This window comes from Cavenderia fasciculata (assembly GCF_000203815.1).
Source record: "Cavenderia fasciculata unplaced genomic scaffold Scf_Dfasci-G-o-33e01.r1-3, whole genome shotgun sequence".
NCBI lineage: Eukaryota > Evosea > Eumycetozoa > Acytosteliales > Cavenderiaceae > Cavenderia > Cavenderia fasciculata.
Genome location: NW_004457734.1, coordinates 1,172,662 through 1,200,010, shown reverse-complemented (window position 1 = coordinate 1,200,010; position 27,349 = coordinate 1,172,662). Strand labels below are relative to the sequence as shown.

Here is a 27,349-nt window from a genome sequence, read left to right as displayed (position 1 = left end):
TTAAATTCTATTAATTATAGTTTTTGTTTTGATCAATCGTTTGTTTGTCAAAGCTACACTACTATTATATATCGGATGACAATTATATATACTTGATTCTATTTTTAAAAAAGGGTGTTGGTTGTTTTTGATGATTTACAAGTTTGCTTCTTCAAGAGCTTGCTTGGCAAAAGCTTCGGCATTATCGTGAATTTCCTTTGGAACCAATTGATGTATTTTAGATTCACGAGTAATCCAACTTAATTCTAATTCGAAATCCTTATCCTTGTCACCATCATGTACAGAGTAAATACTAATAGTAGTAATAGTAAAAATAAAAATAGTTTGAGAATTAGAATCATCATCATCATAATCATCATGATCATCATCAGTCTACATACATCTTGGCAATAGTTTTAACAGCTTCAGCTGCAGTGATTTCGGTAAAGTTAATCTTTTCCAATTCATTCTTGACGGCTTGCTTGCCCTTTCCCATAGAAGTACCATAATAACCCAAACATGATCCAGATGGTTCAATCATAAATAATTGTGGGCCAGTTGAATCGATACCAGCAATAGTAATTGAACAACCAAATGGTCTAACACTACCATATAATGTATGTACATGATTATATCTATAAAAGAAGAAAATAATAATAATAAGTAAATCAATGATCAAAAAAAAACAATACAATATATATGATATATTTATGACATACGAAGCAATTCGTTGAGCTAAAACTTTAATTGGGATTGGTTGACCATATACACTTTTATATTGCTTGGCTTCTGATCTTGCACGATTAACAAGTTGTCTAGCATCTGCTAAAAATCCAGCAATACCCTACAATCATAAATAAATCATCGTTGTGATTAATAACAATCATATTATCGTATAAAAGTGTTTATATACTTACAATACCAATATGTAAATCTATAGAATGAAGTCTACGATTTGAACCATGACACAACATCTTTGATGGTAATATTTTCTCTACACCCATAACAACACCATCCTTGCAACGAATGGCAACTACAGTACCTGAATTCTCTACAGCCTTGCTGGCATATTCAATTTGGAAGATCTTTCCATCTGGTGAATATGTTGAAACTGATAAATCATACTAAAAGTAGTATAAAAGTATACAAGTAGGTAGGTAGAGAAAGAGATTGATTAATAATGAATTGTTAACAAGACTAAAATGTCTACTTACACCTGAACCAACGCTAGTCATATCTTTTCTTTTCTATTTATCTATGTTATTTATTATTTAAAGTAATATACAAAAAAGGTTGCAAGTTCATGTTTGTTGAAGATCACACCTCTCCCAAACTTTGAGTGCGCAAATTAAATTAATTTTAATTATTTTTTTCTTCTCTTTTTCATTCATTTTCAATCAATCACTGCAATTTATTATATTACTATTTGTTTAAAGATTACAGAGTATAGATAGAGTATAGATATATATATGGCAGGAGAAAGTAATAGTGACAATAATGGTGTAAAGAAGAAACCAAATATTGGAGAGAAAATAAAAAAATATAAAGAACAATCAGAGACATCGGTGTTTAGAGATGCAAGACCCATTCATACACCATTCAAAGAGTATCAACCAAATGGATACCATCTCAAGTTTATGCAGGTGATTACACGTCATGGTAGACGTACACCAGAGAGTACTAGGTATCCACTAGAGATGTGGAGTTGCAACAACATTGAAAACTTGATCAGCGATCATACCGAGAAGCCGACTTGTGCCAAGGGTCAGTTGACTGTGTTTGGCACCAAGGATCTCATCAATGTCGGTCGAGCATACCATACTCTGCTTATCGACCGTCTCCAGTTCCTCTCACCACAATACACGCCATCAGAGATTTACATCCGGTCTTCGGATCGCGAACGAACCATCTCGTCGGCACGATCACTCATGCACGGTCTCTATGGTGGTTCGTTTGCCGAGTCGAACGAGCGGTCTCCCAGATCATCGACGTTTGAGATACGTCCAGAACCCATCGAAAATATGTATCCTCGCGGGTCATGTCAACGATTTAGCTTTTTAAAGTCACTCCTACCCAAGCATCCAGTCGTGTTGAACGACCAGAAAAAGAGCGAGTTGGCCAAGTTTAATCAACGTGTTCAAGCTATCTTTGACGATGCCAAGGATGACGATGCACCATTTTATCTCCAAGGCTGGCGCAGTTATGCCGGCTTGGTCAACAGCTTTGACTGCTTCAAGAACCACGGTCTTCCACTGCCACGTGGATTCACACAACAAGTCGTCGAGCGTATGTATCTCGAAGCTGCCAAAGAGTACAAGTCGATGGGACTGTTCCCCGACATGTCTGTGCTCGGTATTGGCCGTTTTGTAGGCGACCTTTCACGTCAAATGTTTGCCAAGGCCAACAATGAAAAATCGGTCCATCCACTCAAATTTGCTCTCTACTCTGCTCACGACTCTACCCTCGCCAGTCTATTAGTAGCTTTTAAAATGTATGATGATAACAAGCATCCAGAAACTGCTTCAACTTTGGAATTCTTATTATATGAAAAGGAATCAGAAAAGGTGGAAAAGGAAAAGGAAAAAAAGACAGTTGTTGGTTCCAAGGACGATGACAAACAATTTGTTAAAATCATTTATAATCAAAAAGTATTACATATGGAGGATTGTAATGACCAAGAAGTTGATAATATGTGTCCACTTGGTAGATTTAGAGAGATTTGTGATTCACTCATTCCAACCAATTACACTGAACAATGTAAAATCACAGATGAAGAGAAAAAGAGATTTAATGTTGCCATTCAAAATGCTAAATTATAAAATAAACGAAACACAGAATTCTGTATTTATTTGCCTTGTAATTGTTGATCTCTAAACTTTTGTAACATTTCATCAATTGCCGATCCATTTGATTGATCAACTAAATCTTTTGGTAATCTACTTGTCATTGCTAAATTTGGTTTAATTCCTTCATTATTTTCAATTATTCTAAATTCCAATGTATTATTATTATTATTATTATTTTGATTATTATTATTATTATTAGTTTCTTTTTCTTCTTTTTCTTCCATTAATTCTTCAAATAATTCCTCCCAATCAAATAATAAAGCATCAGTTGATGGATGAATTGGATTAAAATCCATTAAATATACTTTATCATCTCTTGTTATATATACATCAAAAGTATCTAAAAAATAAATAAAACCAATTAAATATTAATGATCTACCATTTCATATATATATATATATATATATAAATGTTAAAACATACAATTAATATCATCAAATTTATCTTTTACAATGGTATTGAAAAATTGTTGTATTAAATCTTGTAAATGTTGTTTCTTTTCTTGAAGGAATTTATAATAGGTAGAAGTATCTCTTTGACTAATTGCAATCAATTGATTATTCTTTACAAAACATCTAAACTCCATTGAATGAAATAGATTATGATATTTTCTAAGTACCAATGTAAAAGGTGAAATTGAATCATCTTTTAATATTTCCTCTTGATCCTTTTCAATTTGACTAAATAAACATTGAATATTAATAAAGAGATTAGTTATAATTATTTTAAGGATATTTCTAGTATTACATACAATTGACATAAATCATGATTTATGAAATCAGAACTCTTTAAAAGTAATAAAACATCGGTTGGTGTTAGACACTTTAAACTTGAATGAATGTTCATCCAAGTTGCATCCTTTGGTGAAGACCAATTGAGTTTTGGTACTACTTCACCTCCCAACTTTGCAATTGCATCTTCAATCTCTTTGATTAACTCTGGGAAATCTTTTTCACTTATCTTTCTATTTGTTTTGTTGTTATTATTATTATTATTGTTATCTTTTTCTTTTTCATCTTCATCTTCATCGTCCTCGTCTTGTTCGTTGTCGCTTTCACTTTCACTTTCACTATCATATGATTGATAATATCTTTTATCTAATTTTGTGGACATGTCAGATGGTGTGGTAGATGACCATTCTTCATCATCCTCTCCATTATCTTCTGTACGAAACTCTGGGAATGATTCCTCTGACATTGTAAAGTGATCAGAGTTGAGATAATCGATGAATATCTTTGGTAGAGGTATAACAATACTCGAGAATGTATTGTTCTTGAATACTCTATACCATTGTTCAAACGAACACTTTAACTTGTTTTCAAAGTACTTATCGTTATTACTTTGAGGGTTGGTCCATCCTTGTTGATAATTTATTTTACCCATTCTTCTTCTTCTTCTTCTTCTTTTATCTTTGTTTGTGAAAATAATGAATAAAAGTAATTTGTTGTGAACTCGGTTTTTAACAACGAAAACGGACCTCACATGGCTCATTTCATTCTATTTATCTCAATGTTTGTGTTGTATCTTTTTAAATTAATTATAGGGTTGAGTTTTTGTTTGGTCAGACGTACAATCTAAGATTTTGCGGTCCCGATTGATAATTCTCTACATGCTTTCCTTGAGAGTTCGTTTGTCATCATGAATAGAAAGTATTACTTGGTAGTAATCCTCTCTATTGAAAAAACTAATTTTTAAAACCTACCTGTGAAAAGTTTATTAGTATACATATTTAGGACAAGCGCTTATGGGTTGATTCGTCAGTCGTTCGTTTTTTCATTTGGCAATCGAGCCACCTCCAAAAATCGATTTTTTTCTCGTTTGTTATTTTCTTGGGGTACAACGAGCTGAATACGCTGGAAGTGCAGGAACTGATCATGGCCGTGGCTGGCCAGGGTGCGGATGGCACCGACTTTGAGGCGGCATGGGAGTGACACATATAACAGATAAATCAACAGTACATACTAAAAACGAGCACAACAACTATCATAATAGTTCATGAGCACCACCGAATTGTTGTTTTCAAGTGATCAGTCGGGTAAGAAATTTAAACGATACTTGACATCCTGGAAATATCCAATCATACTCTTGGTCGTCAAAACAAATCGATTTGAAACATATAAATTTCTTTGTCTTTTTAGGAACTATTGGTACCATCGTTCCAAAACATAGGAATAATAAAGGTTATATTATAGTATTATTTAATATTAATTATCTGATCGGAAAATATTGGTGTCTAGTATTTTATTTTTGTTTTTACTCGCTCTGTTGAGCAGTGAGTGATCTTCAGATATATATAGAACAAAAACGCGCGCCAAGGGAGTGCGGGCCCTCACTTACAAAACGAAAACTATTGGGCAAGGAAGAAAACTAGTCGACCAGCTGACCTAGAGATAGATAGACGAGTCAACCCATAAGCTCTTGTCCTAAATATGTATACTAATAACTTTTCATAGGTAGGTTTTAAAAATTAGTTTTTTCAATAGAGAGGATTACTACCAAGTAATACTTTCTATTCATGATGACAAACGAACTCTCAAGGAAAGCATGTAGAGAATTATCAATCGGGACCGCAAAATCTTAGATTGTACGTCTGACCAAACAAAAACTCAACCCTACAATTAATTTAAAAAGATAAAACCAATAACTCTCTAAAACTACAAGTCAAGCTTGATGTTCACATGTTCTACTTTAAGTATGGTGTTGAATGGTTTGCATGGCTCTCAACACATTTCAAAGGACACAGCACCCACCATCTAGAGACCATAGGTACCATATTTAGTAAAAACAGAGTTCACACAATTGAGAGAACCTTTGGAAGAATATGACTCTAGACATCTACAACTACTATGGGTCGCAAATAATATTACCAAATTTGGAAACAAAAAATCGAAAAAAATTAAATTAAATTTTTACAAAAGAAAAAAAGGAGGTTAAAGCATCCTGAACAAGAGTAAAAGATAATCCAACAACGACTCAAAGGGTTAAAGTAAGAGAGATAGTCATCTATTTAGAATATTATCATAATTAGATTAGATTTTTTTTTTTTTTCTTTTAATTTAAATTTTCAACTGTCAAATACTTTCTAAAAAAAAAAAGAGTATATCAACCCAGCTCCCCTTCTTTCAATCCTTTAGAATTTTAAATATTTAAAAAGATTAGAGATAATAATAATATATAAAACCAACCAATAAATAAATAATTTAAAACAGATAAATAATAATAATAATAATAATAATTATAGTAAAAAAAATAATAAGAACAATGAAATTTTTAGTTTATATCGATGATCAAGAAGAATCATACTCTGCTTTTTACAGGGCAATGAGAATGGTTAGTGAAAATGACTGGATCATTCTCTTGACCAAAGTAACATATAACCGAGGTGGCCAAGGAAATGATGCCCACGAAGCAATGAAATATTTTGGTAAATTATTAGACAAGAGAAAGGTTTGTAAAAGAAAAAAGAACAATAATTATATACCATTTATTAATTTTTTATTTTTAGATTAAAAGTTTAGTATTTATGGAAATGGGATCAACAAGAGAATTTTTAAAGGAAAAGGTTAAACAATTAAAGATTGATGTTATTGTAATGTGCCCACACAATAGTAGAGTTAAAAAGTGAGTATCTAACATTTGATAGGGAATTTACTAACCATTTTTAATTCAATTCTCATTCACGTTTGATCGAGAGAGATAAAGAGATTAAATTATTATATGATTATTATAATTCCATCATCCCATACTATTCTAATTTCATCCACTAACCTCATGAAATATCAAAACTTTATTTTTTTCCATTTATTAAGATTATGTGATTATGTATCCGATAATATTAAAGCATCATTAATGGTAGTTAGAGAATGTGATCCAAGTGATCCACAATTGGTACCACCAAGAGGAACTTACAACCAACATGCAAGAAAAACAATGATCACATCTGGTAGCATGTCGTCGATTCCATCGTCCAACACCAATGCCCCTGCATTTATTCCAAAGAAACAATCCAACAACAACAATGCAAATGATATGGCATTACCAAAGAAACCAGTATCATCTCACCATCCACTTGTAAAGTCACAATCTGAATTTGTATTGTCACCAAGAACAAAGTATTTGGCTAGAAACAAGACAGTTGAGAATAATGATAATCTCATGTATTCTTATTCACCAACTTCAACTCCAACTAGCACCACCTCTACTACCTTCATCCCAACAGCTCAACAATCACCAAAATCTGGACACCGTCAATTGACACACACCTATGATGATTCAATGCCACTGGCAACCAAACGTAGACCATTAAACTCATCGCTCGACAATACCGAATCAATGGATAGAAATTTGGAACTCATACAAAATGAAATCATGGATCACCACAAATCATCTTCCCCATCCATTATCAAAACTGGAAGAAAGGTTTCATCATCTTCCAAACCCAAAGGTGTTCAATTTGGTCCATCTGTTGATATTGTAAATGGCTAAACAATAGAAATAGAATAATAATAATATCAATAATATAAATAATATTTAAACATATTTATTTTGTAAATAGAAAACAAACAAAAACTCCACAACTCCCCCAAATAAATAACATCAACAATAATTAATTATAAATATAAATAATATTATTATCTTTATCTATTTGTCTTTTTTTTGGTTATTATTTAATACAATTTTTGTTTCAAAGGTTTTATTCTTTTCTTTTTCCAAAGGTAATACTCTTTTTTTTTTTTTTTTTTTTTTGTTTCAATTAAAATATATATATATAGATTTTACAACAAAGCATTATTATTATTGATACACAAAACCATTAAGCAAGTATCACCTTTAATTTAAAAGATTTACTCCTTTGAAGACCAATCGCTCTTGATGGCGAAAGCGTATTCAATGGACAAATGGTTTTGCTTGTCATCGTCGACGAAATCAATCTTGGCAGTGTATGAACCTCTGGCCAAAAGTCCAGATGGAGCTTCATTCCAGTCGTTTCTTGGGACGGTAACTTCATGGAAAGCAGCTTGTGGAGCAAATGAACCTAACATGGTCTTTTCAGTTCCGACTAATCAAAAAGTAAAGTAATAATAAGGGAAGAGGTGGGTGGGTAAAAAAAAAAATCAATTAGTGTGTGTTTCAAATAAAAAAATCCATTGACTCATTCAATGCTAGCATCATCTCTATCTCTTTATTCTCTACTACTACTTATTTGTTTGTACTTACACTTGATTCCCTTTCTGTAGACAGTATTGATTTGTAAGAGACCAGAGACGATTTCGTGTTGAACCTTGAAACTAATCTTGATCTTGTACTTGCAACCTTCTCTGAGGACAAATGGTTCCTTTTTCATTTGTTCAACAGCTTCCTTGGTGTTGAGTGGATAGGTGATGTTACCTCCGGGACGGTCTTCAAAAATGACAGTCATGTCTTGTACAACTACTCTTCTTGGATCATCCTTTGCTATAATTGATATATATAGATTATTATTGATTGATTGATTGAACAAGTTGATTAATAATCTATTGTTGTCTTTAATCTTCTTTTCTTTCTATCTATCCTTTTCTATCTGTATCTGTATCTGTATCTGTGTACTTACGACCAGCAACGGATTGACCAAGTAAGGCTTCCTTGTATTTACGGAGTGATTCATCTTCAGCATCTTGAGATTTCAATTGATCGATTGAAACTGGCTTTGAGGCCTTGTATTGTGGAACGGATTCGTCGTCTGACATTATGTTTTCTATGTAATCTTTAAATAAATAATACAGTTAGCAGAGATGAAAATGATATTAATTGTGAGGCAAGGGAGCAGGGAAAGGAGTAGGTTCAAAAAAAAAAAATAAAAATTAAAATAATCTTGCAAAAAAAAATTTTCATGATATTTGGCTGTGGTTCAATTAGGTGGTCACTCTTCACAATGAAACAAAGAACAGTAGTTTCCTCTCCCTCCTACATATGACTGTACATACATTAAGTAAAAAGAAATATTATTTGTTGTCAGGAGACTTCAAAAGAGTAAACAAATAATGTTTGTTATGTACAGAACAAAACTTTATCCAAACAATTAATCTTGGAGCTCCAAAAATATCTCCTTTGAAAAAAAAATTGTTGGGGAGAAAAAAAATTCAATGAAATCAATTGTATGATTGGTTGGTAGCACACACAAGTAGTTCAGTTTTCTACTATCGTAGTTCGACTTGGTCACTCCGCCGATGGAATGTTTTTAAAAAATAATTTTTACCATGGTCTGAAAACGCCGTAGAACGAGCAAGATTAATTGTTTGGATAAAGTTTTGTTTCCTGTTTGGCAAGTTGGAATGATGGAACAACTTTGGTTGGAACTAATGATTGATTGTACACTTTTTTACAAAGGTTAACACACCATACAACTAATCATTAATCAGCAAGTATATATTTATACCCCAACAATTAAATTAAAACTATAAAAAAAAAAATTTATAAATAGTTGTATTTTATACCAACAACAAGAATCGATCTTTTTATATTATTTTCTTACAAATATGATGACAATTGAAAAGACAATGCCTATTGTCCAACCAGAACAGTTGGAAGAGGAGGATGAACAAGGTAAGAGTATTTTGACAATAAAAAAAGAAGAATAATTTGTATTAATTCATGTTTAAAGTAGCAATCAATCTAGAGAATGGTGTAAATGGTGAATCAGAGAAAAAGAAGAAAAAGAAAAAAAAGAAAAAGAAAACTAGTACTCCATCTCTACAAGTAGGTGTGACAGCATCTGGAGAATTACCAACTGCAGATGCACCTGTTCCTGGATTAGGTAAGAGAATCTAGACAAAAGTTGAACAATCTATATAAATATACCTAACATTTTTTTCTTTCATAGTACAAACTACGCCACCAACTATTCCAGTATCAAAGTTTTATCCAAATGGTGTCTATCCACATGGAGAAATATGTGAGTACAAGGATCAACATTCTTATCGTACTACAAGTGCAGAGCTTAGAGATCAGGAAAAACTATTCTATGATACTATCAATGATGTCCGTAGAGCCGCAGAAGTTCACAAACAGGTCCGTTCATTTGTTCAGGGAATGGTCAAACCAGGTGTTACATTATTAAACTTGGTTGAAAGTTTGGAAACTGCTACCAAAACTTTGGTAGAAGCAAATGGATTAAATCCATTAAATGCAGGTGTTGCATTTCCAACTGGTATGATACTTTTTTTTCTATATATTTATATATTTAACCAACTTTTTATAAATAATACTAATTATCTTTTTTTGTTTTTTGTTATTGTTTTTTTTTTTTTTTTTAAGGTTTATCAATTAATAATATTGCTGCACATTATTCACCAAATACAGGTGACAAGATAGTATTAAAGTATGACGATGTTTTAAAGGTTGATATTGGTACACATGTCAATGGACGTATTATCGATTCTGCTTTTACTGTCAATTTTAATCCAAAGTTTGATCCACTGAGATTAGCAGTCAAGGAAGCAACCAATACAGGTATTAGAGAGGCAGGTATCGATGTCAGACTATGTGACATTGGTGCAGCCATCCAAGAGGTTATGGAATCACATGAAATTGAATTGGATGGAAAAGTACATCAAATCAAACCAATTCGTAATCTATGTGGTCACAATATTGCTCAATACGATATTCATGCTGGAAAATCAGTCCCAATTGTTAAAGGTAGTACTGAATCTGTAAAGTATGTATAATCAAGATATTTAAATCGCACAACCATAACATTAAACTTACTCTTCTTCTTTAACTTTTATAGAATGGAAGAGAATGAATTTTATGCAATTGAAACATTTGGTAGTACTGGTAAGGGTGTTGTGTATGAAGACTTGGAATGTAGTCATTACATGAAGGTAAAGAATGCACCACATGCCACCATTCGTTTAGCAAGATCCAAGCAATTGTATCATCACATTTCAAAAAACTATGGAACTCTATGTTTTGCCAGAAGATGGCTGGACCAATCAGGTGAGGATAAACATATTATGGCTCTTAAAAACCTATGTGATCTTGGTCTAATTGATCCAATTCCACCACTTGTCGATGTAAAAGGTTCTTACACTGCTCAATTTGAACATACTCTTTTATTACGTCCAACTTGTAAAGAAGTATTATCCAGAGGTTCAGATTATTAATTTTAATCATTTGTTCGTCTTGTCAATGTTGATCTATCTATTTCTATTATTATTATTTCATTATTCTTTCTTTTGAGTTTTGATAATTTAAAAAAAACAAATAATCTTTTCAAATAATTTATACAAACAAATAATTACAAAAATAAATAAATAAAAACTCTATTAATCATGTCTGACCCAACTAAACTATTTTAAATAGTTTTTGGATGATGATGATTAATCAACCTTCCTTTTTAAAAAATTAAATTAATCATTTTATTTTTATTATTAATTTGTTTTTTACTGCTAATGTGATCGGTCATAGGTTAGTTAAAGTTGTTGCTTGAAAGAGAGAGATAGAGAGATAGGAGATAGGAGATAGACTACGACGATGAGTATTTCACCTCCATTATCATCACCACCAGCAGTAGTAGTAACGACAACAGCATCCTTTACACTTCCATTTCATGGTAAAGGACAAAAGAGATTAGCGATGGTATGTGCATCAAACCAAAACAGAAGTTTAGAAGCACATAACCTCTTTCTACAAAAGGGGTTCAAGAACATACGATCGTTTGGTACGAGTTCTAATTGCAAATTGCCTGGTCCGTCGATAGACCGTCCCAACATATTCTCGTTTGGCACACCCTACTCGACCATCTACGACAGTCTCAAACAACAAGACCAACAACTGTACACACAGAATGGTATACTCAACATGTTGGAACGAAACAAGCGTGTCAAACTAGCACCTGAAAAGTGGCAAGAAGAGACAAAGGCACGCTTTGACATTGTATTTACATTTGACCAACGTGTCTTTGATATGGTGCTCGATGACATTTCACATCGCGATATTGTCGAACCTATGCAACCCGTACACATCATCAATCTACACGTAAAAGATACACACGAAGAGGCTGTCGGAGGTGCTCAACATGCCCTTCAACTCATCAACATCATCGACGACAATGACAATTGGGAGGATTCAATGGACAAGATACTCGATCAATTCTATCGTAAAACTGGTAGACAATTACTTTATTCTTTAATGTTTTATTAAATCAACAAATATATCAAAAAACTATACAACTACAATATTCTCAAAACTATAATAATAACTAAATATAATACAATAATTTATTACCTACCCAACCTCCCCAAAAATCGACTGTAAATAAATCATCAATAAAACTACTACTACTACTACTAGTACCAAAATATTAATAATAATATATAATTGGAAATCTAGATTAATACTCTAATAATAAATTTATTAATCTGACTATCTCTTTGCTAACCCACACAGAAATAATATTCTAACAGTCTCATTATTTTAAATCAATTTTTGGCTCCTTTTTTTAATCTTTTGATGTTCGCAGGTGGGTGCGGGTTTGAACATCTTTATTTTATCTTTAAAGAGAAAGAGACAGATATATAATATAGTATTTAGTTTAGTTTGTACATATATATATATATAGGGTCATACTTATATTATAAAGTATAATAGTCATGTCAACATATAAACCAACATACGGACAACAGAAATCACCTCATCGAAAAAGAGCTACTTTTACACCGGCTACATCACGTGTCGCCAAGTATGGTTTCTCAAGTACAGATGATGAGGATGAAAGCAGCCCAGCCTACAACAACAACAATACATCATATGACTTTGATGATGGAGGTACTTCGAGTACAACCACAACTGCATTGTTCCCGCCTACCCACTCCTCCTCCTCTTCAAGTGTATTAAACAACAATACAACAATAAACAAACAACAACAAAGAACAACTACTACAACAAGAAGCAACGTAGTCTCTCAACATCAACATAATAATGGAATAGACTTTTCAATGAATGGTGGTGGAGGTGGTAATAGTTTCAAGGCATCAGCTGCTGCAGATGCAAAGCCTACACAAGCAAAAGTAAAAGCAACTGGAGGAGTTGGTGGAAATACAGGAGCTGTTCATCAGCGTCATCATCATCAAAAACAAAGATCATTGGTTATGAGAATGTTTGATACTATATCATATCCATTTGTATATGTATTTAATTTAATATCTCGTTGTCTAATGTGGATTAATGTTACATTATCAACAAAGGTTCATTCACCAGTAGATGTATGTATAAAAGAAGACGAAGAAGAAGAAATACATAAAAGAATGATTTACTTATTAATAATAATTATTGTTTTCTTAGATGAATCATCAAAATAAAGGACATGTTGAAAAGAAATCAAAGGTGATTGGATGGGTTACACTTGTTTCTGTTTTGGTATTGGTATTGGTTTATGTTTTATTTTACAAGTCATCATTCCCAATCAACATGACAAATCATCATCAAACTGGTGTAGATGAACAAGCAGTCATTCAAATTCTTCATAAATATATCAAAGGTAAACAAACAAATAATAGAAATATATCCAATATAAATATTAATTTTTTATTTATTTCTTTTTAGAACATGAAAGTAAAATGGAAAACAAGTTTGATAATAAACTTGGAATAATTAAAACTGAATTGATTAGTACGACAATGACGGAAAGTGAGAAATTAAAGTTGGAACAAAAAAAGGAGAATCAATTGATCAATACTTTGGTCGATACAATGAGAGAGGAATTAACAGAATTGATTCAAACACGTTCATCCAACGATCCAAAGGAATTGTTGGAGATTTACAAAGCACAATTGGATTCACATGTCAATCGAATCATGGGTGATTTGACAAAACACGGTAAAACTGAAAAGGAAGAGATTCATACCCTCATCACATCGGCAGTCAACAAACTTCAAGAAGCAATGAAACAATCCCAAGGTGATATTGGTAAATCTGGTCAAGATCAACTTCAAAAACTTTTATTGGCTTTTGAAGAAAATGCCAATAGTAGATTAAATATTATCGTTCAATCATTAGATCATCAACAAACTACTGAAAGAGAGAAATTATGTATGTAAATAATAATAGACGTGTATATATATATTTTGTTATTAATATTTATTTATTTATTTATTTATTTATTTATTTATTTATTTAGTATTGATTTCAAAAAAAGCAACAGAACAAATTCAATCATTTAGAGAGATTATGGAAAAGAATCCAGATTTTATTTCAATTTCAAAGGGATTGACAGCATTGGAACAAACTCAACTTTTGATTGATGATGCACTCGAGAAATACAGTAGTGACAAGACTGGAAGAGCAGATTTTGCATTGTGGGTATCTGGTGGAAGTATTGCTTATGATCTTGAGCATTATCCCATCACTCAAACCTACCAAAACGATGATGTTTCATGGTTGGATATTGCTACTGCATGGTTGCGTCCAGTACCTAGACTCAATCCACCCGAAACCATTTTGGAACCAATTCGAAATATTGGTGATTGTTGGGCATTCCCAGGTAATAATGGTACTATTGGTATTCACTTGTCTGCTCCCATCATTGTCCGTTCCGTCTCGATTGAACATCCAAACTCCAAGATTACCTATCACTCTGAAAGTTCCCCTCAGGAATTTGAAATTCTTGGTCTCAAGAATAGTACCGATACTGGTGTATCACTTGCTACCTTTAAATATGATATTCATAAGAATAGACATTTACAAACTTTTAATTTTGATGTAAGAAAAGATAAAGAGAGAGGAAATAATTAAAAAGAGATTGATATTTATATTTTTAATAGAATGAACAAGTTTATAGTGATGTAGTAATTAAAATATTATCAAATTATGGTTATAAATATACATGTTTATATAGAATTCGTGTACATGGATTATTATCAGGAGATTATAATGATCCAAGATTAACTTTTTAAAAACAACAAAAAGAAAAAAAAAAGAATAATAATTTTATCCTCTCTTAGAACACAACCTAGCGACCACCCCATCACAATGGCATTCATTAATAATAATAATCATCTAATAATAATTATTAAATACACAGACACAATATACAAAATTTATTTATTTTTTCCCCAACAACAATCTTGGTTTTTTACAAAGTTGATCTAGATACAAGTAAGTTTTTTTTCAAAGTTTATTTATACAATTTAAATGAATAATGTCAATACATGGGATATTAACAAGAGAGTCATTGGAATGACCAACATGGAGGAATCATTCGAACCTGATCCTCCAGTTGCAGTATCTGCTTTGTCACCTGGTGGGAGATCTTCAAAAGATCCAGCTTCAGAGATGACGGTACTACATTTTTCGGCTTCGAGTTTGTAACGTGGGTCAAAGAGCTTATCGGCAAAGCAAGTAGAGAGGAAACAAATGTATTTGGGATAACATCTGTCACATGTGAATGGCAACATACGATTACATCTATTGTCCTCGATACAACGTTGGATGGCTTGGTGTTGTCTAAAGCAATGACTGTCTGTGATGGCTCCAGCATATCCATAGCATTGATCTTCATTGTCCTTGTTGCAACGACACATACCACCATTACATTCACCGTCGACATAACAAGTCTTTCCATAGGCTTCACTCTTTACACATTTCTTGCCGATTGGATCACACATGTATCCTGCAAAGATATTGCATTGTTCAGACTTTAAACATTTTTCTCCAAGACTACCTGCATATCTTAAATGACAAGTTCCATTTGAACATACTCCTCCAAATCCACAATTTGAATCACTTTCACATGTTACCTAAACAAAAAAAAAAAAAGTTAGAGTTAGGAACATTACTTTAGAGTACTCTCTTTTTGGTTTCTATTTACATTTGTTTTTTCACATAATTGAGTATCCTTGTTACAATAGGAATTGTAACCACAATCAGATTGTTGGAAACATTTGGCATCACCACAATAACCTTCGTTGCATTGTGCCAATGAATTACATTGATATCTGTCACATCTTTCACCATTCATTGAGGTGACAACACATTTGGCAGCGATACAGCTCATACCGGTAATGGCCGGTGAACAATCAGTTTGGTTGGTACATTTTGAATCGGTTCTTGGTTGTTTTGTACAAACTCCATTCAAACAAAATAATGGATGTATACATTCTCGACTACATTCAATCAAATCAAATTTGATTAGTAACCAACAATTATTTTTTAATGTATTCTTTTTTATCTCTTTTTTGTTCTTACTCTGTATTACATTCAGCACCTTCATCTTTGGCATCTGGAAGTGGACAACGACCAAAAGATAATTGAATGGTCAAGAAACAAACTATGAAAAAGATAATAAGTTTCATTATTGTTATTATTATTATTATTTATCGGTATTTAACTAAACTATGGTTTGAATTAAAATGGAAATGGAAATCAATGGAATTTGATGGGTTTTATTTATATATTGTTTTTCCATAGGGACAAAAGATTTTTTTATCCAATCGTACAAGTCAGGATTAAAAATATACATTGTTGTTGTTGTTGTTGCACTCACCCACCACCACCACAACCTCAACAACCACAAATATGTATTTTCATTTTTAGTAATTACTCTTGAAATTATTGGTATGCATACTCTCTCTCTCTCTCTCTCTGTTTAGACACATTACTCACCCAATTAGATATAATAATAATAATAATATTATTAATAGTTTTTTTAATTTCCCCCACCTCTACCTACATTATTATCAGACAAGATAGATAGAGATAGAGATAGAGATAATTTATGAATTATTAGTTGATTATTTTAACAAGGGGGTTCTTTTTTTTTTTTTTGTATATACACATTTATGGCTACTGTTTACACTTGTGGTTGCGAACTCAAACAAAAGAAGGTAGCAACCAATAATATTAATATTATCGTGTCATGTTACCAAAAACATACATGTAACCTGAATGTTGCATCTAATGATGATCAACGATAAAAGATTGAAAAGCATATAATATCCACAAGTAGTGGTGATGATGAATTGAAAAGGTGACTATACTTTGTTGACCTTTGGAACACGAATACATTTGATTGGTCAATGTACAAAAATAGAACATAAACATATATATATTTTTAAAAATGTATATTTTTAGATAAAATATGTGGATGTGGTGATATACTAGTATTAAAAGTTTACAATTATATTAAAATTGTTATATTCTGGTTTGGTTTGGTATTAGTTGTTATGAATGATATTATTAATGACGATGATTCTTTTTTTTTTTGGGTTGTTAGAAATTATTAAGTTAGACAATAAAGTATAGGTGTTGAAGATATATATAAATTAATATGACCCGATATTATTATTATTATTTTTAAGATTCCTATTTCCAAGCATGAGCACATTGTCCATCCTCAATTTTTGCATCTTCACACTTTTTTAAGTGGCTGGTTGATATTATTGATACTTCGTATAATAGAAGTAATAGAACTAATGATAGATAACATGTCTATTTACAGTATTAGTATTATTTTTAGATTAAAGGGCTTATATTCATCAAAATTTCCTTCAATTTTTTTACTGTGAGTCATTAAGTTTCGGTGAATTTCGAGTCATAGTTTAACAGTCAGCAATCAAACATTCATGTAGTGTAGAGTTGAGAATGGTGAAATGGGGAAGATCTCCTCACCCCTTTCTTAGTGACTCGATCATAAAGCACAACAACAGCAACTATAAATAATCAACATGTTTGATCGATAATATCATCAAATCATTCAATACAATCAATATACATACATATATATAATTATACTAAAGCAACCAACAACAACAATACAACCAACAAATATATACATTTACTAAATCAATCAAACAATGGGATTAATCTTATCATTATTATCAAACTTTGGTATTGGAAAAGGAAAACAATATCGTATATTGATGATCGGTTTAGATGCAGCTGGAAAGACAACACTACTATACCGTTTAAAACTTGGTGAAGTCGTTACTACTATACCTACTATTGGTTTCAATGTTGAATCTGTAGAATTCAAGTACGTATAAATCTATTTAATATTATCTATCATCATTTCATGATTTTCAGCATTTACTAATTCTATATTCTATTTATTTTCTATAGAAATATCAACTTTACAGTTTGGGATGTTGGAGGTCAACACAAAATTAGACCATTGTGGAGACATTATTATTCTGGAACATCGGCTGTTATATTTGTCGTTGATTCAGCTGATAGAGAAAGAGTAGAAGAGGCAAAAGAAGAGTTGATGAATGCTATCAACGATGATGAATTGAGAGATTCAGTGTTACTTATTATGGCCAATAAGATGGATGATCCAAATGCACTATCAGTGGCACAATTAACCGATCAATTGGGATTACATAGTCTTAAAAGAAAATGGTATATGCAACCAACAGTTGCTACTAGAGGTGATGGTATTTATGAAGGTTTGGATTGGTTAAATAATACTCTTAAAAATCAACAACCAAAATAATAATAATAATAATATTTAATAATAAAATAAACTTGTACATATAAATAATTAATTTCCCTCTTTTACAAAGATTCAAAAGAAATACAATATCTTTTCAATCTAAAACTGGAAGAGATAAACAATATATATTTTTATATGTATTTTAAGAGTTTACAATTGTGTTTTTATTATTCAATTTTAAATAATTTGGTTTGGTTGGGTATTAGTAATGATATATTATTAATTTTATATGATTTTTTTTTTGTTTTTTTGTTTTGTTGTTGGCTAAAAGAGTGAGTAGTAGTAGTATTTCAAAATCTATTATTGATTAACAATAATAGAATGTGTTGATATAGATAAATAATATGACTATATATTATTATTATTATATATTATTATATATTATTATTATTATTGTTCTAATGGACTATAACCATTTGGATTTTCAGATTGCCATTTCCAAGCATGAGCACACATATCCAATTGATTGTAAGTTGCTTTCCAACCCAATTCAGTAAATGCTTTGGAAGCATCGGCATAAGAGTTTCCAACATCTCCCTTTCTTCTCTCTACAACTTGGTATGGTACCGTTTTACCAGATGCCTTTTCAATAGCATCGATCATCTCCAATACAGAATATCCACGACCTGTACCCAAATTGTATGCTACCATTCTTGGTTTTTTGGCTATATGACTAAATATAAAAACAAAAAAAAAAGGTTAGAACAATGATCATTGAAATAAATATTATTATTTAATATTTAATATTATTTTTTTACATACTTTAAAGCAGCAATATGACCTTTTGCAAGATCAACTACATGAATATAGTCACGAACACCAGTACCATCTGGAGTATTGTAGTCATTACCAAAGATGCTGAGGATTTTTCTCTTGCCAATGGCAGTTTGGGTGATGTATGGCATGAGGTTGTTGGGAATGTCTCTTGGATCTTCACCGATCAAACCACTTGGATGAGCACCGACTGGATTAAAGTAACGCAAGAGAATACAGTTCCATTGGGGGTCACTGAAACTGAGGTCTCTGAGAATCTCCTCGATGTATAACTTGGTCTTGCCGTACGGATTGGTGGCAGATAGTGGTGAGTCTTCTTGGATGGGAACGGTCTTGGCATCTCCATAGACAGTGGCCGACGAGGAAAAGACAATGTTTTTGCAATTAAACTTGTTCATCACCTTGAGTAGGACGAGGGTGCCAGTGATGTTGTTCTCATAGTACTTGAGTGGCACAGACGACGACTCACCAACAGCTTTGAGACCGGCAAAATGGATTACCTTGGTGATGGGACGCGTCTCAAAGATCTCTTCCAGTCCTTTTTCGTCGAGGATATCGCATTCGTGGAACTCGATATGTTTCTTGGTGATTTGTTCGACACGCTTCAAACTCTCCCTCGACGAGTTGGAGAGATTGTCAATGATGATGGGAGTATATCCAGCATTAATCATTTCAATCACTGTATGACTGCCAATATATCCGGCTCCACCTGTAACTAATACATAATCATCGATTGGTTCCATTTTTAATAATTATTAATTCTATAAATATCATCAAAATAGAGAGAGAGAAAAGATAATAAAAGAAATAAAATATTAGTATAAAAAAAAATTAAAAATAGTAAGTTTGTTGGTGTCAACTGACTACTCCCTCAGTAGTCATCATAAAACTAGTTTTGGTAATTATCATTTCCAAATATATTAAAATAATATTAAAATAATAATAAAATTTAAAATTACCACTGGCAAGTTTCTGATGATGATGACAAACAATATAATATTATATTATATTATATTAATATTTTTTAATTGATTCTTTTCATACCTTTTTTTTATAAATATATATTTAAACTAGTTTGTTTGTTTTTGGTTTTTTTTTTGTTGGTTAGTTAATTATCTAATCGGGTAAAATATGATTTAATTTACTTTTGATGTGATAATAAGTGTTGAAAGGAAGAGATATTTATAGTCGACCCAAATAGGAGTGTGCAAATCCAAGAGTAGCAGAGCAGAGTAGTAGATGTTGAACAGGCATTATCCATAGTTATTGAAAAGGAGCATCGTTAGAATTCTCATAGTTGTCCAATGCAACCACTCCATATTATTATATGTTGTTCACCAACACACCACCACCACACTAGTGTTCGTTTGTCATTGCATCGTGTTCAACAATTTGTAAACAATGTCAATGTTTAAGAACTTTAGCTTTAGTTTCTATACAGCACCACCAACCAAACCACACAACAGAGTAGAGGATGAACATTCATTGATATTGTAAGTTGGGTGTTATGTTAACATATCTGTATTTCATTTCTTTCTCCCTCTCTTTACCAATTCTGTTATAATTACTTCTGTCTCTCATTGCCACACACAAGAAAGAATATTGAAATATATGTCTTCACACTACTAGTATACCACACACACCATTGTTGTTTTTTGCGAATAGATTGAGAGATATATTTTCAAACACACCACACTCTATTCGTTGTGTATGTGTATGTCAATAATGCTTAGCTTATAATATCCATTGTATTAAGATCTTGATTGTTCTTTGGATGAATGATTAAAAACTAGACTATTCTTTTTTTAAAAATGGTTAATTTATTTTAATACTCTTTTGTTTGAAAAAATGATCAAAGAGGGAGGGAGAGGGATGAAGAGATGGGAATACTAAAATGTTTATTCAAAGACTTACAAAGAGTAGATTGTTATCATTGACCTCTACTACTGTTAGATCAAGTCAATTTGGTTCTTCTTTTGGATATTATTCATCAACATCAGGAGGAGGAATTCAATCACATCAAGGTAGAGAACAAAATGAAAGTGTAGAAAGAGAATGGTTCAAACCAAACGATGCATTGATAAACTATCATAAAGAGACTGTTGATCTAGGACTACCTCACATTGTCTTTCTAGAAGGACCAAGTGGTGCTGGAAAGACACAACTCTTGGAACGAATCAACAAACTTGGTTATTCTACTCTTTCATTACCTTTTTTCAATTATTACAAGAATCAATCATCTCTTTCTTCTTCACCTTTGGATATTCAATTAAAATGGAATGAAACAATTAAACAATCAATTGATAATATTATAACTGTAAGAGATAGGATAGACAGTAATTCAATTGATTGATACAATTACTAACAATAGTGTTTATATATTTTAGAAAAAAGAAAAGTTAAAGAATGATTTCTTATTTGTTCATAGATCACCAATTAGTTCAATGATTTATTCTTTGGAGAAAAAAGATATAGATGAATTACAAAAGAATAATGATAATATTGTTGATCAAGAAAAGGTAGAAGAAACATTAAAAGAAATCAAAAAGTACTTGACTGGACAACCAAAAGATCATCGTTTCTCGGTGGTCTATTGCAAGACACCGGTAGAGTTGATTGAACAACGAGTAGAAGGACGATTCTTTTTATACGATGACAATGAAACCGATATCCTAAACACCAAACTCTATACTCGACAATATCAATCATTTGCACAAACCGTCTACGACAAGATTGAAGTAGACCCAGAAATATCCAATGCCACATTGACTACAATCTCTATCAAACAAGCATGTCCAAGTTTATTGGCACTCTTTGATATCTATGCTTCACTCAATATTCCTTCTTTTACTTTTCCACCTATAAAGAAAGAAGTTAAAGTAATGTAGAGTAGAAGGTAGGTTCACACTGAACTGACCCAACTCATATAATTAATTAATAAATAAATAAATAAATTCAACCTATAACATATATAACATATATATGTTATGTATACACCCACAACATCCATGTTTGATCCATCATTCACGATTCATAGTTCATCAAACCAAAATTAAATTTAATTAAATTAAATTGAATTTTATTATGAACTTTAATCAAACATGTGTGAAAGTGGTGTGTTTCTCAGCTCGTGAGAGACAAACAAACAAACAAACTGGGTGTGATCTGATACTACATAACATATAATAATATATAATAGTCAGAGTATTTTCAATTCATTCATGTGATCAACCGTCATCATCATCATCATTGTTGTATCAAAACTATAGTAAAAAGAACAACTCTTCTCTTTCTCTAGTTTAAGAAATATAATTAATATCAGCAATCATGGCATCAGTTAAACAATTAGAGGATATAATAAGTTCAGTAAAATCGATAAATAAATCATTGTTGGATGATTTATTGACACTTAAAGAAGACAAGAAACTAACCAATACACAATTAAATGCTGCACTGACTGCAAGAGAAAAGGCTGAAACCAAATACAATCGAATGAAAAAGGAATTAGAAGAGACTATTAAGAAATCTGAAGATAAACATGCATCATTTGTAAGATGTTAAATTTAATAATAGTTTTTTATATAATAATGCTAACTATTTAATTTGTATTTAGGGCGAAATTGAAAATGAATTATCTAAATTAAAGGTTGATTTTGAAAGTTGTAATCAAGAATTGATAGAGAGTAAAAAGAAATGTCAAGAATTGGATTTAATCATTGATACGCTGAAAATGGAAAAGAAGGAACTGGAGGAAAAGTTAAAAGAGTTACAAGAGATGGCTGGAAGTGTAGCTGATCGTGACAAGAATATAGATTCATTGACCAAAGAGAATAAGGATTTGGTGGCAAAGGTGTCACACTATGAAACGGAACGTTCAAAATATGAAAAGATAAAGGGTGAAGAGAGCAAGAAACGTATAGAGGCTGAACAATATGCAGTCGGTTTGGAAAAGCGCGCACAAGAATTGGAGGAACGTATCGATCGAGAAACAAAAATGGCAAAAGACATTAAAGATCAGTCTCGGACATCACAAGACGACCTCAAATCACAATTGGAAAAAGAAAAACTGGAAAAGAAGGCGGTAGAGGATGAATTGAATGAATACAAGACTCTATTTGAAAGAGAACAATCGAATCGTGAGAAAATAGAAGAAGATACAACGGCAATCAAAAAACAACGAGCTACTTTTGAACATGACCTCAAAACTGAAAAGACAAAGGCCTCGGACCTAGAGACAGAGGTTAGCAGGCTCAAACAACAATTACAAAAAAAGGATTTGGAAAAAGATCAAGTCACCAAACTACTAGATCGCGAAAAAGAAACAAATGCCACGATTGAAGATGAATGGAATAGAGAAAAGAAGTTATTTAAATCAATTAAATTGGATTTAGAAAATCAATTACAACAACAATTACAAAAGAATAATAGTAATAATAATGGTAGTAATGAAGTTGACATTCATTCAATGGAAGAGAAATCAATTATAGTTGGTGAAAATAGTGATAGTGATGAACAAACCACTACTATTGTAAATGTTATTCATCCAGACTCTTCATCTTCATCTGAAAAACAATATCTCAAAGAATGGGAAGAAAGATTAGAAAAACAAAATCAACAATTAAAATTGGATAGAATTGAATTTGAATCATTTAAAAAGGAAATGCAACAGCAATTAAATGGTCATAGTAATGGTGGTGGAGTTGGTATTGGTATGGTTGGTAACTCTACTACGAGTGAATTAGAAGTAAAAGTTGATGAATTAATGAAAACTTTGGAAGGTGAAAGAAAAGTTCGTATTAAATTAGAGGAACAATTACAACAATTACATCCATCTAGTAATGGAAATCATTCAAATAGTGGTAATAGTGGTGGTGCATCACTATCAGTCCCTCCATCTCCATCCAAGGGTGGTGTCACCAACACATTATCATCCTTATTTTCACGAAGAAACCTTTCAATACCTGACTTTTCCTCATCACCAAATGGTGGATCTAAATCAAATGGAAGTACTAGTCCTCCCCTTCCACCCACTTCTGATCAACACCACCACCAACAAGATTATCCACAAGAACTGGTTGGTATTAGTGACGAGGAAAGAAAAACTAGATTGTTTGCAGAGTACCAACAACTACTTGTCGATTGCAATACCCTCCTCTATTCGAAACGTGATCAACTCACCGATCTAGAAAAGGAAGGTAAATTCATCAAAAAGTTTCATATATCGTCCATCAAGACATCGATCACAAAGTTGGAACCACTCCAAGACCGCGTTAAAAAGAATCTAAAGGCTATCGACTCGAAACCATCTGTTACCATGAATGATGACATTGAAGAACGTTCAATTATTAAATCTATTCGTTTAGAAATTGATAATGAAAGTTAAATTTAAAATAATAAATCATCTGAATCATATTTTTGTATATAATATAATATAATTATAATTATCCAAATCAATCCATTGTAGTAGTAGTAGTAGTGACTTGTTTGTTGTTGTTGTTGTTAAAAGATTGATAAAGTTCGAATCCAAAATCAATGTATGATTTATTGCGTTATGTTTCATCTTGCTTTCTGGTCGATCCATCAATCTTGAATCTAATACTATTATTATTATTATTTATGTACACAATATAATTATATCGGGTTGTTTGAAGAATATTCTCGAGTTATCAAAAGTTTAACCAAATATGAGTAAGAATACAATAACTATACTATTAAAACAAACCAATGGTACTAAAAGTAGATGATGATGATGATTCAAACGATTAATTGTAAGAGAAATGATATCATTGTGATTGTTGGTATGTTACTTACATCTGAAAAAGAATCGCAAGTTGTATAAAAGGGTAACACATTTGTATTTGAAAGAGTCATAGTCCATTGGTTGATCATTTCTTACACTCCATCCAACTATAAATAGAAATAGAAAAAGTAAGTTGATATGATATGTTCAAATCATGTGATCTGCTACAGATAACCTATCTATCATTCATCATGTTTGTTGACTAGCTGTATAGTAAAGTAAGAGCTTACTTACTTTTATTTAAGAATCTTTCATTCAAGATTGCTAAAGCATTTGTAAAGAGTAACAATGACTTTAAGAATCCAAATAATGAGAACATTGTATATATATGTTGATTAGAGTTTAGTTTGTTCTACTACTATTATATGCTTGTTGCTTGCTATATATATGTATATAAACTAATAACTAATCTATTCTCTCCTCCTCTCTATTATTATCGGACCGACTCAATTAAGGGTTAATCTTCAAACCTTGTGACTCACTTCACGCAAAACTCAAGAAAGTAATCTTTGATATTAAAAAAAAAGTATTTTACAAAAAGGGTATTTATTTGTTTGTTTGTTTGTTTGTTTCTTTGTTTGAATTAGTATTACTACTACTAATTAAGATGTATTATTTATATATATATATATTTATATTTATGTTGTTTGTTAAATATTGTTATTATTATGGTCTATTTTAAAATGTGAAAAGAATTCCATGAGATCAGCAATGGAAACCATACCAATTGGTTTCTCACATGCATTTGATTCGACCACCCAAACACGATGTGCTTTATGATCAACCATTTTTTGCATTAATCCTATTAATGATGAATCACTGGTACATGTAATTGGTTCCTTGTTGCAAAACTCGGCGGCTGGTTGTAAAAGGTTGGATAGTTGTTGTGGTTCAATGCCTCTAAGATCGGCAATTGAAATATCTCCAATGATCTCTTTGTCTTGGTCGACGACGGCAACTCCATAGGTTTCGTTTTGAAGCATGAGGTAGTATCCAAACAATGAAATCTTATCACTTGGCATAGTGACAACCTTCTTGTTGATGAGATTCAAATCACAAAGTGATTTACTCAACATGTCTCCAAGGAATGAATTGTGGGTGGTAAGGAACTTGAGCATATCAGTCTGACTAATCAAGCCACTTGGCGAAGCATCTTCATTCACTACAATCACTCTATGAATATTCTTTTTAAATACTTCTTTTAATAATTGGTGAAGAGATCCAGTACCATCAACTGGAATGAATAAATCCATTTTAGATTGATCTAATAAGAAAGATAATATTAATATCAATCTTTAATTTAAAGATATGGAAAAGAAAGAAGAATGTTTTTTTAAAACTACATACTAATTAAAGATTTAATTGGTACCATACCAATTCCTCTTCCTCTTTGGATAACTGTATCAATATCAAAACATAATGCATTCCAATTTATACTTGCTCCTAAAATGAAGATAAATAAATAATATTATAGAAATTGAAATAATTAATTAATTTAACAAAATTCAAAAAACATATGAAATATTAATATTAGTTGAATTATTTACCTCTACCATGAATTTCTTTATCCTCTAAATAATGACCTAAAATAAAATAGACAATATCAATCATATCTACAAAACCCAAGAAATCATTTTGTTCATCCATTACTGGGATGGAAAGAATCTTGTTTTTCGATAGTATTTTGACAGTCTCTGCTAGGGTTTGGTCATGTGGGACACTTATAATATGTCTCTCTCTTTTAGCTCTCCAATAGTCATTTTCTGTATTCAACATATCATTAATGGTAGTCTTATACAAAAAATCATTACTGTGATTTGTGGTTGTCATTTTATATTCTGTCTGTTTAATTTTAATAGTACAAATTATTTTGGTTTAGTTATTATTTTTTATTCTCTAAAATATATATTTTAATGTTGTTGGTATTATTATTATTGTTGTTGTCACTGTTTATATATATATATATATTTAAAAGAGAGACTTTATGATATAATCGGTTCTCCTCGAAAGTGAAATTAGGTGGATTTTGAATTTAATATTTATTTAATTTAAAATCAAAATCTTTTTTTTTTTTTCTTTTTTCCAAACCACTTCAACAGATCCTTTTTATGGAAATAGTTATTTAAATTAATTTTGAATGAACTTTTTCCAACAACATTAAAATGTCAACTCCTCGTTTATGTTTCGTGGGCTCGACGTGATCATAGACTCACCAAGGAAGGAACATTCTCAATACATTTCAAATTGTTTTTGAGGACCATAAAAGGAAAGACCACCTTTTGACAAAACTTAATTAATAAAATACTATGTTGTCCAGACGTTTAGTTTATCCGATTTGTGGTGATTAAAAATGATAAAGGCAGACCTGGACAACAAGTTTATATATTTATATATATCTAGGTACAACCATTACCATGTACCCAACTACTTTGACTTTTTGAATTCCTTTTAGAGAAAAAGAATATTAAAGCACATTTGTATTT

At 31.5% G+C, this 27,349-nt stretch overlaps 14 protein-coding genes across 14 annotated transcripts; 7 read left to right on the top strand and 7 right to left on the bottom strand.

Annotated features, from left to right (window-relative positions):
• Positions 1-1,214, bottom strand: psmA3 (20S proteasome subunit alpha-3; the record flags this gene model as incomplete). Its single annotated transcript, XM_004360378.1, has 6 exons — positions 1-7; positions 140-292; positions 381-614; positions 699-823; positions 897-1,103; positions 1,194-1,214. 6 exons carry the CDS (start codon positions 1,212-1,214, stop codon positions 1-3), a joined length of 747 nt encoding a protein of 248 aa, XP_004360435.1.
• Positions 1,215-1,448: 234 nt separating this feature from the next.
• DFA_04713 (histidine acid phosphatase family protein) lies at positions 1,449-2,798 on the top strand (the record flags this gene model as incomplete). The annotated part of the gene is made up of 1 exon (XM_004360377.1): positions 1,449-2,798. One exon carries the CDS (start codon positions 1,449-1,451, stop codon positions 2,796-2,798), a length of 1,350 nt encoding a protein of 449 aa, XP_004360434.1.
• Positions 2,799-2,849: 51 nt separating this feature from the next.
• cdc123 (cell division cycle protein) lies at positions 2,850-4,209 on the bottom strand (the record flags this gene model as incomplete). The annotated part of the gene is made up of 4 exons (XM_004360376.1): positions 2,850-2,854; positions 2,920-3,165; positions 3,250-3,506; positions 3,578-4,209. 4 exons carry the CDS (start codon positions 4,207-4,209, stop codon positions 2,850-2,852), a joined length of 1,140 nt encoding a protein of 379 aa, XP_004360433.1.
• A 1,878-nt stretch (positions 4,210-6,087) lies between these two features.
• DFA_04711 (uncharacterized protein) lies at positions 6,088-7,311 on the top strand (the record flags this gene model as incomplete). Its single annotated transcript, XM_004360375.1, has 3 exons — positions 6,088-6,273; positions 6,332-6,447; positions 6,636-7,311. 3 exons carry the CDS (start codon positions 6,088-6,090, stop codon positions 7,309-7,311), a joined length of 978 nt encoding a protein of 325 aa, XP_004360432.1.
• Positions 7,312-7,670: 359 nt separating this feature from the next.
• Positions 7,671-8,552, bottom strand: rdiA (Rho GDP-dissociation inhibitor; the record flags this gene model as incomplete). Its single annotated transcript, XM_004360374.1, has 3 exons — positions 7,671-7,885; positions 8,044-8,280; positions 8,417-8,552. The coding sequence occupies 3 exons, from the start codon at positions 8,550-8,552 to the stop codon at positions 7,671-7,673; spliced, it is 588 nt and encodes a 195-aa protein (XP_004360431.1).
• A 792-nt stretch (positions 8,553-9,344) lies between these two features.
• DFA_04709 (uncharacterized protein) lies at positions 9,345-11,187 on the top strand (the record flags this gene model as incomplete). Its single annotated transcript, XM_004360373.1, has 6 exons — positions 9,345-9,414; positions 9,467-9,619; positions 9,686-10,012; positions 10,120-10,519; positions 10,592-10,940; positions 11,167-11,187. 6 exons carry the CDS (start codon positions 9,345-9,347, stop codon positions 11,185-11,187), a joined length of 1,320 nt encoding a protein of 439 aa, XP_004360430.1.
• A 150-nt stretch (positions 11,188-11,337) lies between these two features.
• On the top strand, positions 11,338-12,006 carry DFA_04708 (uncharacterized protein; the record flags this gene model as incomplete). The annotated part of the gene is made up of 2 exons (XM_004360372.1): positions 11,338-11,416; positions 11,849-12,006. The coding sequence occupies 2 exons, from the start codon at positions 11,338-11,340 to the stop codon at positions 12,004-12,006; spliced, it is 237 nt and encodes a 78-aa protein (XP_004360429.1).
• Positions 12,007-12,455: 449 nt separating this feature from the next.
• Positions 12,456-14,756, top strand: sun1 (SUN domain-containing protein 1; the record flags this gene model as incomplete). Its single annotated transcript, XM_004360371.1, has 5 exons — positions 12,456-13,067; positions 13,147-13,342; positions 13,408-13,893; positions 13,982-14,562; positions 14,625-14,756. 5 exons carry the CDS (start codon positions 12,456-12,458, stop codon positions 14,754-14,756), a joined length of 2,007 nt encoding a protein of 668 aa, XP_004360428.1.
• Positions 14,757-14,990: 234 nt separating this feature from the next.
• DFA_04706 (uncharacterized protein) lies at positions 14,991-16,154 on the bottom strand (the record flags this gene model as incomplete). The annotated part of the gene is made up of 3 exons (XM_004360370.1): positions 14,991-15,599; positions 15,671-15,965; positions 16,048-16,154. 3 exons carry the CDS (start codon positions 16,152-16,154, stop codon positions 14,991-14,993), a joined length of 1,011 nt encoding a protein of 336 aa, XP_004360427.1.
• A 1,500-nt stretch (positions 16,155-17,654) lies between these two features.
• On the top strand, positions 17,655-18,292 carry arrJ (ADP-ribosylation like factor; the record flags this gene model as incomplete). Its single annotated transcript, XM_004360369.1, has 2 exons — positions 17,655-17,833; positions 17,920-18,292. The coding sequence occupies 2 exons, from the start codon at positions 17,655-17,657 to the stop codon at positions 18,290-18,292; spliced, it is 552 nt and encodes a 183-aa protein (XP_004360426.1).
• A 390-nt stretch (positions 18,293-18,682) lies between these two features.
• galE (UDP-glucose 4-epimerase) lies at positions 18,683-19,809 on the bottom strand (the record flags this gene model as incomplete). Its single annotated transcript, XM_004360368.1, has 2 exons — positions 18,683-18,965; positions 19,055-19,809. 2 exons carry the CDS (start codon positions 19,807-19,809, stop codon positions 18,683-18,685), a joined length of 1,038 nt encoding a protein of 345 aa, XP_004360425.1.
• A 658-nt stretch (positions 19,810-20,467) lies between these two features.
• Positions 20,468-24,449, top strand: DFA_04703 (uncharacterized protein; the record flags this gene model as incomplete). The annotated part of the gene is made up of 6 exons (XM_004360367.1): positions 20,468-20,559; positions 20,975-21,383; positions 21,454-21,945; positions 22,266-22,320; positions 22,389-22,615; positions 22,680-24,449. The coding sequence occupies 6 exons, from the start codon at positions 20,468-20,470 to the stop codon at positions 24,447-24,449; spliced, it is 3,045 nt and encodes a 1,014-aa protein (XP_004360424.1).
• A 291-nt stretch (positions 24,450-24,740) lies between these two features.
• Positions 24,741-25,185, bottom strand: DFA_04702 (uncharacterized protein; the record flags this gene model as incomplete). Its single annotated transcript, XM_004360366.1, has 3 exons — positions 24,741-24,796; positions 24,878-24,973; positions 25,101-25,185. The coding sequence occupies 3 exons, from the start codon at positions 25,183-25,185 to the stop codon at positions 24,741-24,743; spliced, it is 237 nt and encodes a 78-aa protein (XP_004360423.1).
• A 331-nt stretch (positions 25,186-25,516) lies between these two features.
• Positions 25,517-26,696, bottom strand: DFA_04701 (uncharacterized protein; the record flags this gene model as incomplete). Its single annotated transcript, XM_004360365.1, has 3 exons — positions 25,517-26,130; positions 26,214-26,309; positions 26,414-26,696. 3 exons carry the CDS (start codon positions 26,694-26,696, stop codon positions 25,517-25,519), a joined length of 993 nt encoding a protein of 330 aa, XP_004360422.1.
• Positions 26,697-27,349: the final 653 nt, after the last annotated feature.